Source organism: Herpailurus yagouaroundi, unplaced genomic scaffold (genome assembly GCF_014898765.1).
Source record: "Herpailurus yagouaroundi ecotype Mexico unplaced genomic scaffold, PumYag 220, whole genome shotgun sequence".
Taxonomy (NCBI): Eukaryota; Metazoa; Chordata; class Mammalia; order Carnivora; family Felidae; genus Herpailurus; species Herpailurus yagouaroundi.
The window spans coordinates 5,466,014-5,476,759 of record NW_024412451.1 but is presented as its reverse complement, the minus strand read 5'-3'; the positions used below and the strand labels follow the sequence as shown (position 1 = coordinate 5,476,759).

The window sequence follows — 10,746 nt, the reverse complement described above, 5'->3', positions numbered from 1 at the left end:
CCAGCGGGGGCGGCGAGGGCAGGGCCGGCGGTGGGGGTGGCGGCGGCGGCGGTGGCTGCGGCGTCGGGGCGGGGGGCGGCGAGGGCGGGGGCTTCTCCTCCAGCAGCGGGGGCTCTGGGGGCGAGAGGGGCGTCAGGGCGGACTACGGCACCCACCGGCACCGCGAGGCCCCCTCGGCCCTCACCGCGCAGGTCCCTCAAGGCCGCTGTCACTGTCAATCAGTATCAGCCCCTACCCTCCTCTCCAGCGTCCCAACACAGCCAGCCCCCTTCCTGCTGTGCACCCCCACATCCCTCCTGATCAACGGAAACTGTTCTCCACCGAGCACCCTAACACCCATCTCTGCTGCAAATCCCGCTCACCTCCACTTCTTATTCTTCTGCTCTTGCCCTTCCTCCTAATCAGGGCTCCTGAGGCTGCTTACCTGTCGCCTGTCCCCTCCCCGACTTTCCTTGTTATTTTTTTTCCAGATTTTATTTTTATGTAATCTCTACACCCAAGATGGGACTGGTACCCACAACCCTGAGATCAAGAGTCTCCTGCTCCACAGACTGAGCCAGTCAGGTGCCCTTCCCCTCCTGGACTTCTATTTATTTTTTAATGATTTTTTATTTATTTTTGAGAGAGAGAGAAAGAAAGAGAGAGAGAGAGAGAGAGAGAGCGAGCGTGAGCGCGCGGGTGAGCGGGGGAGGGGCAGAGAGAGGGAGACACAGAATGCCAAGCAGGCTCCGGGCTCTGAGCTGTCAGCACAGAGCCCAATGCAGGGCCTCGAACTCATGAGCTGTGAGATCATGACCTGGGCCGAAGTTGGACGCTTAACGGACTGAGCCACCCAGGCGCCCCGCTCTGGGACTTTTAATACCCACCTCTGCCTGAGGAGGCCAAAGGAAGACTATTCCCTTAACTTCTCTCTCCAGTGTCCTAATAAGCCTTCCCACCCAAACGTGGTGCTCTGTCCCCACCCCTCTTCCCAGTCTCGAAATACTCTCCCCTTCTGTCCCTTATATTGTAGCATTACTCAATGTCCCCCTCCCCCGCCCCCACTCCCCATTAAAACCAGTCCTCTCTGGGGACGCGTGGGTGGCTCAGTCAGTTAAGTATCTGACTCCTGATTTCCGCTCAGGTCAGGATCTCACAGTTCATGGGATCGAGCCTTGCACCGGGCTCTGTGCTGACATTGCAGAGCCTGCTGGATTCTCTCTCCTTCTCTCTTTGCCCCCACACCCTTGCTTGCCTGCACATAAAACTCCAAACACATAAACATTAAAAAACAAAAAATCAGTCCTCTCTTGTCTCACCCCAGACCCTTCCTCATCCTTCAACGGTCTCCAACCCCAGTCCATCTCCCCCTTGCCCTCACCCCAAGTCCCTCCAAAGCTCCTTGCCCTGCCCTGATGTGGCTCCTGGTTCCCCTCTTCTCTTGTTCCGGAACGTCCCTTCCAATGCCAACAGTTCAACTCCCCCGAAGCCCTTCTGCTAGGTCAAAGTCCCTCCAGGAGACCCCCTTCCCAGCTCCAAAGGACCTCCTGAGCCCCTGAAACCCATTTCCCACACCTCATGCCCATCTGAGTCCAGAAACACCGCTCAGTTGCCTCAAAGCCCTTGCTGGCTCTCACCTCCCATCTTCCACCTTCCGTCCCAATTCCCCAAGCATTCACTCTGCACCTCTTCCTCCTCATTTCCTACTCAGGGGGTCTTGTCCGCCCCCCCCCCCCCCCCCCCCGAAGCTCTCCCTGCCCTTCCCTCAGACTGCTCTCTACTCTCAAGATCATTAATGCCCTTTACTTCCCACTGAACTCTCCAAGGGCTTTTCTAACGGCCCCCTCTACTGCCTTAAAATCCCTCCTGATGCCTAAAACTGCTTCCTCTCAAGCCGTGTCCTGAGCTATGAGCCTTCCAAGGTTCTTGAACCCCAATACGCATTCCCATTTCAGCGAACCCTGACACTCTGTTTGCTCAGAAGCCCCCGGCATTTCTTCTCACCTCTGCCCTTCAGCCTCACTCTCCATTTCCCACTCTTCTGCAACCCCCTAGAAGTGCTCTCCCTTCCCTAGGACACCTCTGAGCCCTCAAACCCTCATTAACTGGCCCTGCTGCCTTCCTCCGAATCAATGCCTTCATTCCCTCTCCAGTGAAGCACCTTAAAATTTGCCCAAAGCCTCTCTCAGGACAACACCATCCAGACCCTGCCATACCCCCAGCCTTTCCCTCCTCCCCCCCCCCCCGCCGCCATGAGACCCAACTAGTCAATGTTCCAGTCTCTTTCAACTACCCTCCCCAAGTCTCTCCCTACCCCCAGATACCTTTCTGTCCTTTGCCATACATCTCTAAATCCCAGCTCCTTCTCAGATCCCATCACCTCACCAGTTTTAAAAGCTCTCTCAGTACCCTGTCACCCACCTGTCCCTATCACTTATAACCTGCCCCATTTCCCACATTCTCCAGTGCCCACCTTGGGGCCCTTTAGCCCACTTAGCATCTGTGGGCAAATTAGAAAATGCTACCTTTCTTACTAAAAACACCTGTTTGCCCTCAATTAACAAGTTACTTTCGTAAACAAGAGAATCTACTTCATCTACATGAACAATGTCCCTTAAACAGTGCACAACCTGCACAACTGTACCCTGTGACCTGAACAACAGGAAAGCCCCTTCCCGCCCCCAAACCATCATCCCCGAGCTCACCGGGTGTGCCATTGCTGCTAGGGAGCCCCGGGAGTGGGGGAGGCCCTGGCACTGAAGCCTCAGTTGCCAAGGAGGGCACATCTGGGGTGGAAGTGTCCTTAGGCCCAGCGAGGGGTGGGTCATCAAGAGCGGAGATGGCTGAGGAGATGCTCTCCTGCAGGTCCCGGTTCTTGGCCACAGAGTCTTCTTCGTCCGAGGAGAAGGAGGGCAGCGTCTCCAGGTTGCGCTTCAGCTCCTCGTCCAGCCGTTTGCAGGGCGAAGGGCAGCCCAGCCCTAGCCCCTCGCTCTCGGCCGCCTCCAGTGCGCCCCCCAGCCCGAAGGCGCCGGCAGGCGGGGGGTGTGGCACAGTGGGGGCGGCAGGGGGCTGGGGCTGCAGGCCCCGGGCCGGCACAGAGGGTGGCACGCTCTTGGGGGGGCTGAGCGGGGGCGTCAGGCCGGCCTGATAGAGTGGCGGATGACGCTTGCCTGACTTGAGGAAGTCCAGGAAGGAGGCCATGAAGCCGGACTTCATCTCTGGCTGCTTTTCTTCCACCTCCTTGATCTTGGCCTCGATCTTCTCCCGAGTCAGGCTGGAGTCCAGGCTGTTGTGGTCAGCGCCGGATACAGCGTCGCCTGACGAGGCTCCCAGACCCTCACCGGCCTTGGGCACAGACAGCTTGATCTAGATATTGGGGCGATGGGGAGTCAGGACCCACGGATCTGGGGCCCCAAGTCCCCTCCCCCATCAGAAGCAGGAGCGCAGGCCCCCAACCCTCACTTAAGACCCAGGTCAAATTCCCACTTTCAGCCTGTAGAACTCTAGAATTCAAGCCCACAGACCCCTTCTGATTCCAGAACAGGACTGGAGTTCCTCCCTCGATGCTCCCTGATCTTCCTTTGCTTACAGCCCAGGAACCCAATCTCCAGACCCTCCACCCGCACCCCCAAGACGCAGGAATCTAGGAACCCCCAATCGCTGGTCCTTTAAGACCTAGCACCTAAGAACCTAAGCTCCAATACCCTGTACCTCCCTCCCTCCAGACCCCAAAGTGTCAATTCTCAGATCTCTCCAACAGTGGAAGCCTGGAATCCCAGCCCAGAGATTCATTTCCTCACAAGTTTCAGGAACATAAACCACAGCCCCCATCACGCCCCAGAACCTCAACCGTGGCCCCAACCCTCTGCTTTCTTGAAAACTTAAGCCATCCAGACCCCAGTCCCCCTCACCTTAAGTGGCTTCAGGGGCTCCAGCCGTGTGCCCCCTACCTCCTCGGCCTTCCTGCCCCGACCACGGCCCCGGCCCCGAGGTTTCTTGGCTCCATCAGTGGGTGTGGAGGCTGAGGCTGGCCCAGCAGTGGTGGGGACCTCCAGCGGGCGGATCCGGGGCCTACCCCGGGGCCGGGGTGGGCCATCACGCTTGGCCTTTGTCGGCTTGCGGCCACGGCGCCTGGGGCCATCGGGGCCTGGGTTGGGTGGACAGAAGTCGATGTCACCCAGGGGTGAAAGGGCCGGGCGGGAACGGCAGCTGGACACCAGGTCGGGCAGGCGCCGAGGGTTGAGGCGGATATCAGCGGGCACATCGGCCTTGTCCTCATCCGCCTCAAACTCGTACTCCTGGGCGTACAACTTCTTGGGCGTCTGGAAGGGCGGGTCGCGGCGCCGTAGCAGGTGGAAGGAGGACGTCTTGAGCAGCTTCTTTGGCTTGGTAGAGCAGAAGATGGGTGAGGTCAAGCCTCCCTTGGGCTCGGAGGCAGGTGGCGGCGGTGGAGGGGGAGGCGGGGGTGGCGGGGCCGCCTGGTGTGGCCCACTCTGGATCAGGCCCAGAGGCTCGGCATTGACCGTGGAGGGCAGCTCAGGCGGTTTGTTGGGGTCCAGGCCCAGGCCCGGCGTCTCAGGCCCAGCTCCAGACGCCCGGCTAGGGCAGTAGGGCCCATAGGGATCATAGGCAGGGGGGCCTGGAGGCGGCCCAGTCCCCGCCTTGGGGTCACCCTCGTCCTCAGGCGGCCCGGCCTTGCCATAGTCGTCTGCCGCCCCTCCGCCGAACATCTCCTCCATGGTGGGGAAGAAGCTGCGCTCCTCGTCTTGGAGCAAGGAGTCAGGAAAACAGATGGACGTGAGTGGCACAAAGCGGGGGGCCTTTGTGCCTTGCGGGCTGGGGCTGCGGTAGGCACCTGAGGGATCCTTGCCCTCGGTATTAGGTGGGCCTACGCCAGTGTCACCAGGCCCTGGGGGCAGTGGCTCCAGGGCCCCAAGCAACTCCTGCATAGCGCCTGGGGGCTCCAGACTCTCCTCAGGTCGCAGGCGGGGGCTGGGGGCACCAGGCTCCAGGCCGTGGCTTCGGAGGTGGGCCTCAAGCTGGAGGGGCATGGGTGGCGGAGGCGGGGGCGGCGGCGGGGGCGCCGGGGGCGCCCCATCACGGGTGGCTGGCTCAAGGAGATGAACGCCAACCTTGGGGGCACTGGGAGAGGGGCTGGGGGCGTGGCTAAGGACAGAAGGGAGCAGTTGTGGTGGGGGAGGTGGAGGCAGCACCAGTGGGAGGTCAGGGCCCCCGGCCTCCAGGAGGAGGCCGTGGGGTGTGGGCTGGGCAGGCTGAGCCGTGGGAGGTGGGGGCGGCGGGCTCTTTTGGAGAAAGGCCCCCAGCTCCTTGGCACCTGCCCCATAGTGGACCACTGAGGTGGCCAGCCCCTCGGGTGTCTCGCCACTTCGTTCCGGCCCTTTCTTCTTCTCCTTCAGCCTCCCCAGGCCCAGCTCCAGGGCTGCTGTGGCACCCTCGTCGAGGCTGGCACTCGTCCGGATGACACTCTGCAGATGATACCTCTGGGGGTCTTCCTTGGCCAGCTCGTAGGGTGTGCCCGGTGGACCCCCGGCCCCACCACTACCCCCAAGTCCCTTGGAGGCATCCGCTGCCCCATCTTCACCCACCAAGCCGTCTGCCCCTGAGGTCCGCGGGGGGCTGGGTGCCTGTAGGAGATGCTGGATGAGGAATTCCTCATCTTCCGTGCGCTCGGCAGGAGGCCCGCCGGGGCCAGCCAGCAGCTCTGAGCCATCCCCTTTGCCTTTGTAGCCACCTGCTCCGGCTGCATAGCTGCCGGCTCCCGGAGGCGCCAGGAAAGGGGCCGAGGCCAAGACGGAACTCAGGTATTTGCCAGGGGCTCCCGGAGAGCCGACTCCAGGCGGGCGGCCGGGGGCAGGCGGCGACTGCAGTGGGCGGATGATGTGAGAAGGGCTGGCCTCGCCGCCACCCCCCAGGGAGCTGGGCCCCCAGCCACCTCCGTGACCCGAGAGCGCCGGGGAATGGCCAGTACTGTAGCTGAGCGAGGGGCTGGCTGTGGGCAGCCCCTGGGAATGGGCAGCTGGCCCGGGGTATGGCTCACCCTGAACCCCATACAGCTGCCCCTGCAGCTGATCTGGGGAGTAGCTCTGACATGTGGCTAGGCCAGGAGGCGGGGGGCCACTGGGGGGCTGTGGGGGCCCCCCTGAGTAGCTAGGGCCTTTGCTCAAGTCCTGTGCTTGACCCCCTCCAAACCCTTGCCCGTAGGCCTGGGGTCCTAGAAGCCCTTGGGGCTGTCCAGGGGAATAGGCTTGGCCCCCGGCCCCGCCAGCCCCAGAGGCCTTCCCAGTGGCATAGGCTGCTGCTGGCCCACCCAGACTCTGGCATTTGGGCGTGGCGGTTGAACGGGGCGGGGGGGGCCTGTTGGCAGCACCCGCAGCTGCTCCATAACCGCCTTTGCCTGTCTTGTAACCGGGCGACTGAATGATGGGGCGGTAACCTCCACCGCCACCCGCAGCCCCACCTCCTCCAGCCGCCTCTGGGCCTGCAGCCCGGCCCGATGCTCCAGCCGTAGCTCCGCTGGGCCCAGCCTTGCTAGGCTCGCCAGCACCAGGGGAGGGCTCCCCGCCGCCCAGGGGGCTACAGGCCAGGTTAGCCCTGTGGCCCATGGAGGAGTAGCTGCCTCCACAGCTCAGGTAATGCTGGAGTGCGTGGGCTGGTGGCGGGGGCGGCGGGGGCTGTGCACTTGCCGGCCGCTGGTAGTGCTTGATGACGGTGTCCTGGCGGGGCAGGGCCCGCTCGGGTGGCGGGGGGCCCGGGGCAGCACCCGAGAAGTTGTAGAGCTGTGGGGAAGATTGCTCGGCGGCAGCGGCAGCAGCGGAAGAGGAAGCCAGCAGGTTGAACTGAGTCGGGAGGTGGCGGGGGGGTGGGGGTGGGTCAGGGGGGCCAGGGCGGTAAGGAGGGGTCTGGGCCGGGCCAAGACCAGCAGGCCCCAGGACACCGCCCCCTGCCAGGCGCTCGAAGCCCAGCGAGGATGGCACCGTGGGTGCTTGCGAGGGCTTTAGGTGCAACACATCATGAGGGGACAGGAGCCCGTTAGCTGGGGGACTGAATGGGGGATCTTGAAGGCTGAGGGACGAGGGCACTGGGAAGGGGCGGCTGCCGAAGGAAGCCGGGTGCTGGTAGGCCGACAGGGCAGAGGAGGATGGAAAGGTGCTGGAACCCGGCAGGGCGCCCGAAATGAAGAGCTCCGTGGGGCCTGGCGTGTGCATGGCTAGGGATGACGGAGAAGACCACAGGTCAGGGCGGACCACATGCCAGCCCCACCCTGGCCCTCCTGGGTCGGCGCTGGGCTTACCTGTTTGCCAGGAAGGACTGCGGAACTGGGAGAGGAGAGAGGAGGCAGAGGGGCCAGGCTGGGGGCCCCGGGACTCCAGGGCCGAGATGAGGTTCATGACGGAGGCGTCGGGCCCTGCTGAGCCCGCGTGGTGGAGGCCAGTGTCGAAGAGTCCAGAGAGGCCTGGCCAAGGACAAGGGGGTTAGAGTCAGCAAAATGGGGTATAAGGCCAAGTTGAAAGGGAAAAGGAAGAGGCCAAAAGCAAGTCAGGTCAGGGAAAAGGGTTGGAAGATGTAGAGATAGATTCCAAGGGGATAAAGCGGACACAGCCAAGCTGAGGAGACAGGGCAGAGGATAACAAAGGGGAAAAAGGAAAGCAATAAGCAGGATGGAGTGTAGTCCAATCGTAAGGGCAGGGAGCCCAGGAGAGGAAAGGTAAACAAAAGAGTAGAAAAACCCAGAATCAAAGGAAGTGGGCACAACAGGACAGAGTTCTTGGTGGAAGGGGGAGGGAGACACAAAAGGATTTGGGCAATTCTAGCAAGGAAGGGGAAAAGATGGGATGACTGGAGCCACTTAGTAGGAAGAGGGCAGGTCTAAAGGGATTGAGTTCAAGTGGGAGGATCCAGAAAAAAAAACAAAAAAACAAAAAAAAATAAGGAGGAGACAAGGGAAGGAGCCAACCAGGAAAGTTAAGGATCAAATTGGATAATGTAATCTACTTGCAGGTCCACCCAGGAAGAAGGAAACCAATCAGAATCATTAGAGGTAGGACTACAGGGCAAAGAATAAGGTGGTGGGCAGACCCAAGGAAAAAAAGGGAGGTCCAAAGACTTAGAGCCAATCAGAAAGAAAAGGAATCAGGAAGAACGAATTCAGAGCGCCAAGGAGCCAAGAGGATGCGCAAACCTAGAGGGAAAGGATTGGGGTGGGATAGACAGGAGGAAAAGCCTGGAAGAGAAGGTGGGATTTGGGGGCTGAGGGGACGGGGCCAATTGGAGCGAAAGAGGCGGGGCCAGAGACAAGGGTGGACGAATCCAGCGTGAAATTGAGCAGGGACCAGCAGCCTCAGAGGCAACCAATCAGAGGAGAGGCAGCAAGGGGCGGGCCAGGACGCAGGGCACGGCCAATTAGGAGGGGTGGAACTTTCAGCAGCCAACCAGCTGCCTGGGAGGGAGGGCCAGCCCAGGCGGGGCGGGACGGGGGCCGTACCTGCTGGGTGGTGGTTGGTGGCATAGCTTTGCAGTGGGTGGGGGGCCGCGTAGGCCTGGCGGTGTAAGATGTCGGTCTCGGGGTGCGAGGTCCTGGAGCTGCCATAGACCAAGCTGGGGGGAAGGGAGAGATGTTAGGGTGTCCTCTGCAGCTACCCTAGGAGAATGGAACTCAGCAAATCCCCCGGGGTGTGGGGGGAATCTTTCAGCTGACTGGGGGTTATCCCTAAGGAACCTTGGGCCCTAAAGGAAAGAAGACCAAGGGAACCGGGGTACCCAATGAAAAGAGCCATGAAACATTCCCCACTCAAGCCCCAATAAATAGAGCCCAGATAGTCTCACGTTTACAAACAGACATGCACAACGACGAGGCAAACAGAAGAGGGTGAAGAGTCAGAGGGAAGTGCCCCAAGTTGAAAATTCAAAAGGCATGGACTTCCTACCGAGCCCACTATCCCCTGGACGACACAAGGCCCCGGGGCCCACCTGAGGGGTGCACACGGACGCCCACTCTAATGCAGACACGTGGGAACACATGGCCCTGAACCTCATATAGGGTCCCGAGTCAGGAGCAGGAGGTAGATTGTTCCCCAAAAGGCTGGGATGGGGGGTGGGGAGGGGATAGGACTAGGGGAAAGTACCAGGTACAAGTGTGAACATGAACAACGTCCATCCCGCAGGGTTGAGGTTCAAATGCATGGGCCCTTGCAAAGCCAGGTGTGTGTGTGTGCAAACGACTATCCAGCTCACCCGTGGGGAAGGAAATATACAGAGCGAGAAGTCCCAAATGGAAAATCCTAACACATGTGGGGTCATGCCCAGCCATGCTGGGAAACCCAGGAGGTGGGGGGGTTGGGGACAGGTGAAGAGTGAAGGCAGGACATAAACAGCAGGAAGGGGGCTGATTCGCAGGTGAGCAGGGTGCCAACTAAGCACCAACAGGGCCCACGCTCACGCACACAACCACACACCAGGGAAATATCTGAATCTTCCCATGCAACGGCCCCAATTCACGGCTGGGACTCAAGAGGTCAAATACTCCGCTCCTCGCCATCCACTAGGATTCTCTCTGCCTTTGGGGGTGGGGGAGCCCAAGGGGGCGTGTCTCAGATTCCAGGACCCCCCACACACACACACACAGAACCCCAGCTTGGGAAGGGGGCGGGGCCCCGTGCCCACTCTGCGCGCGGAATTTCGGGGGGGGGGGCCCGAGTGGCGCGGCCTCGCGCAGTCCCGGAACAATAGGACGGGAGGGGGGGCTCCCCCCAGGTCTGCGTTCTAATTCTCCTTTCCATCCCACCTATGCAAGAGCAGAGCCCGGGATGCAGGGAGGAGGGATCAGCAAGCCGGGAATCCAAGGATGGGGGGAAATCCAGGCCTTGCTTCGCCAGTCCCTCCCACCTTCCCAGGGCCTTTCCGTCCGAAATTGTTTTGCACCCCCATTTTCCCGCTGCATCTCTCCCTTTGCATGCCGGAGCTGGCTTTGGCGGAGTTTGCAATTTGCAAACTGGGGCGGCGGCGTTGTTGCAAACCGAGGAAGGCCGCTCCCTTGCAAGCCGGAGGGGAGTTTGCGATGCACGCTTCGCCAGGCGGGCCAGGCCCGGCCGGGCTGGGCCCCCACCCCTTGGCCCCTTCCTCCAGGCCACCCTCAGCTCCTTACCTAGCTTTCGCTGACCTCTCGTAACTCCATCCCGCCCCGGCGCCGAGCGGGTCCCCGAAGCCGGCGCTGGGGTAGTTCCTGTCCATGAATTGGCCGCGGTGGAAATTGGGGGGAGGGGGAGGGAGGGAGGGAGGGAGGGGGCGCGCGCGCGCTCTCCTCCGCCGCCGCTCCCTCCGCTGCTGCTTTTTTTTTTCCCCTCTCTCTCTCTCTCTCTCTCTCTCTCTCTCTTTTTTTCTTTGCAGCCGCCGAAGGCCCGGGAAGGCCCCGGGCTGGGGAGGGAGGGGGCAGGGGCGGAGGGGCGGGCAAGGGAGGGGGTGCAGCCGCCGAGCCAAGGAGGGGGGAAGGGGGGTTCCCCCTGGAGGGAAAGGGGGGTAGGAGGGACCCCGCTGTCTCCGCCTTTGCCCCGGCGCTTGCAAGAGAGAAGGGAGGGAGCGCGCTCAGGAGGGGGCGTCCCGGGCGGCCCCGGGGTGGGTGCGGGCGCTGGGTGCTCGCTCTCTCGCCGCCGCCGCCGCCGCCTCCTCCTCCTCTGCGCTCACGGTGCAGCCATCTTTGCACAAGGCGGCTGGGGGAGGGGGGAGGGGAAGGGGGGGCGGGCGGCGGGGTGT

At 61.8% G+C, this 10,746-nt stretch overlaps 1 protein-coding gene across 1 annotated transcript in view; it reads right to left on the bottom strand.

The window, feature by feature from the left end:
• Window positions 1-10,716, bottom strand: part of PRR12 (proline rich 12) — a 30,645-nt gene extending 19,929 nt beyond the window's left edge. The window contains exons 1-6 of the mRNA XM_040457942.1: window positions 10,142-10,716; window positions 8,483-8,595; window positions 7,292-7,453; window positions 3,891-7,207; window positions 2,685-3,345; window positions 6-114 (exon numbers count right to left, since the gene is read on the bottom strand). Coding sequence (XP_040313876.1) covers window positions 6-114; window positions 2,685-3,345; window positions 3,891-7,207; window positions 7,292-7,453; window positions 8,483-8,595; window positions 10,142-10,227 — 4,448 coding nt within the window. The 5' untranslated portion in view covers window positions 10,228-10,716. The remainder of the gene's footprint in view (window positions 1-5; window positions 115-2,684; window positions 3,346-3,890; window positions 7,208-7,291; window positions 7,454-8,482; window positions 8,596-10,141) is intronic.
• Window positions 10,717-10,746: the final 30 nt, after the last annotated feature.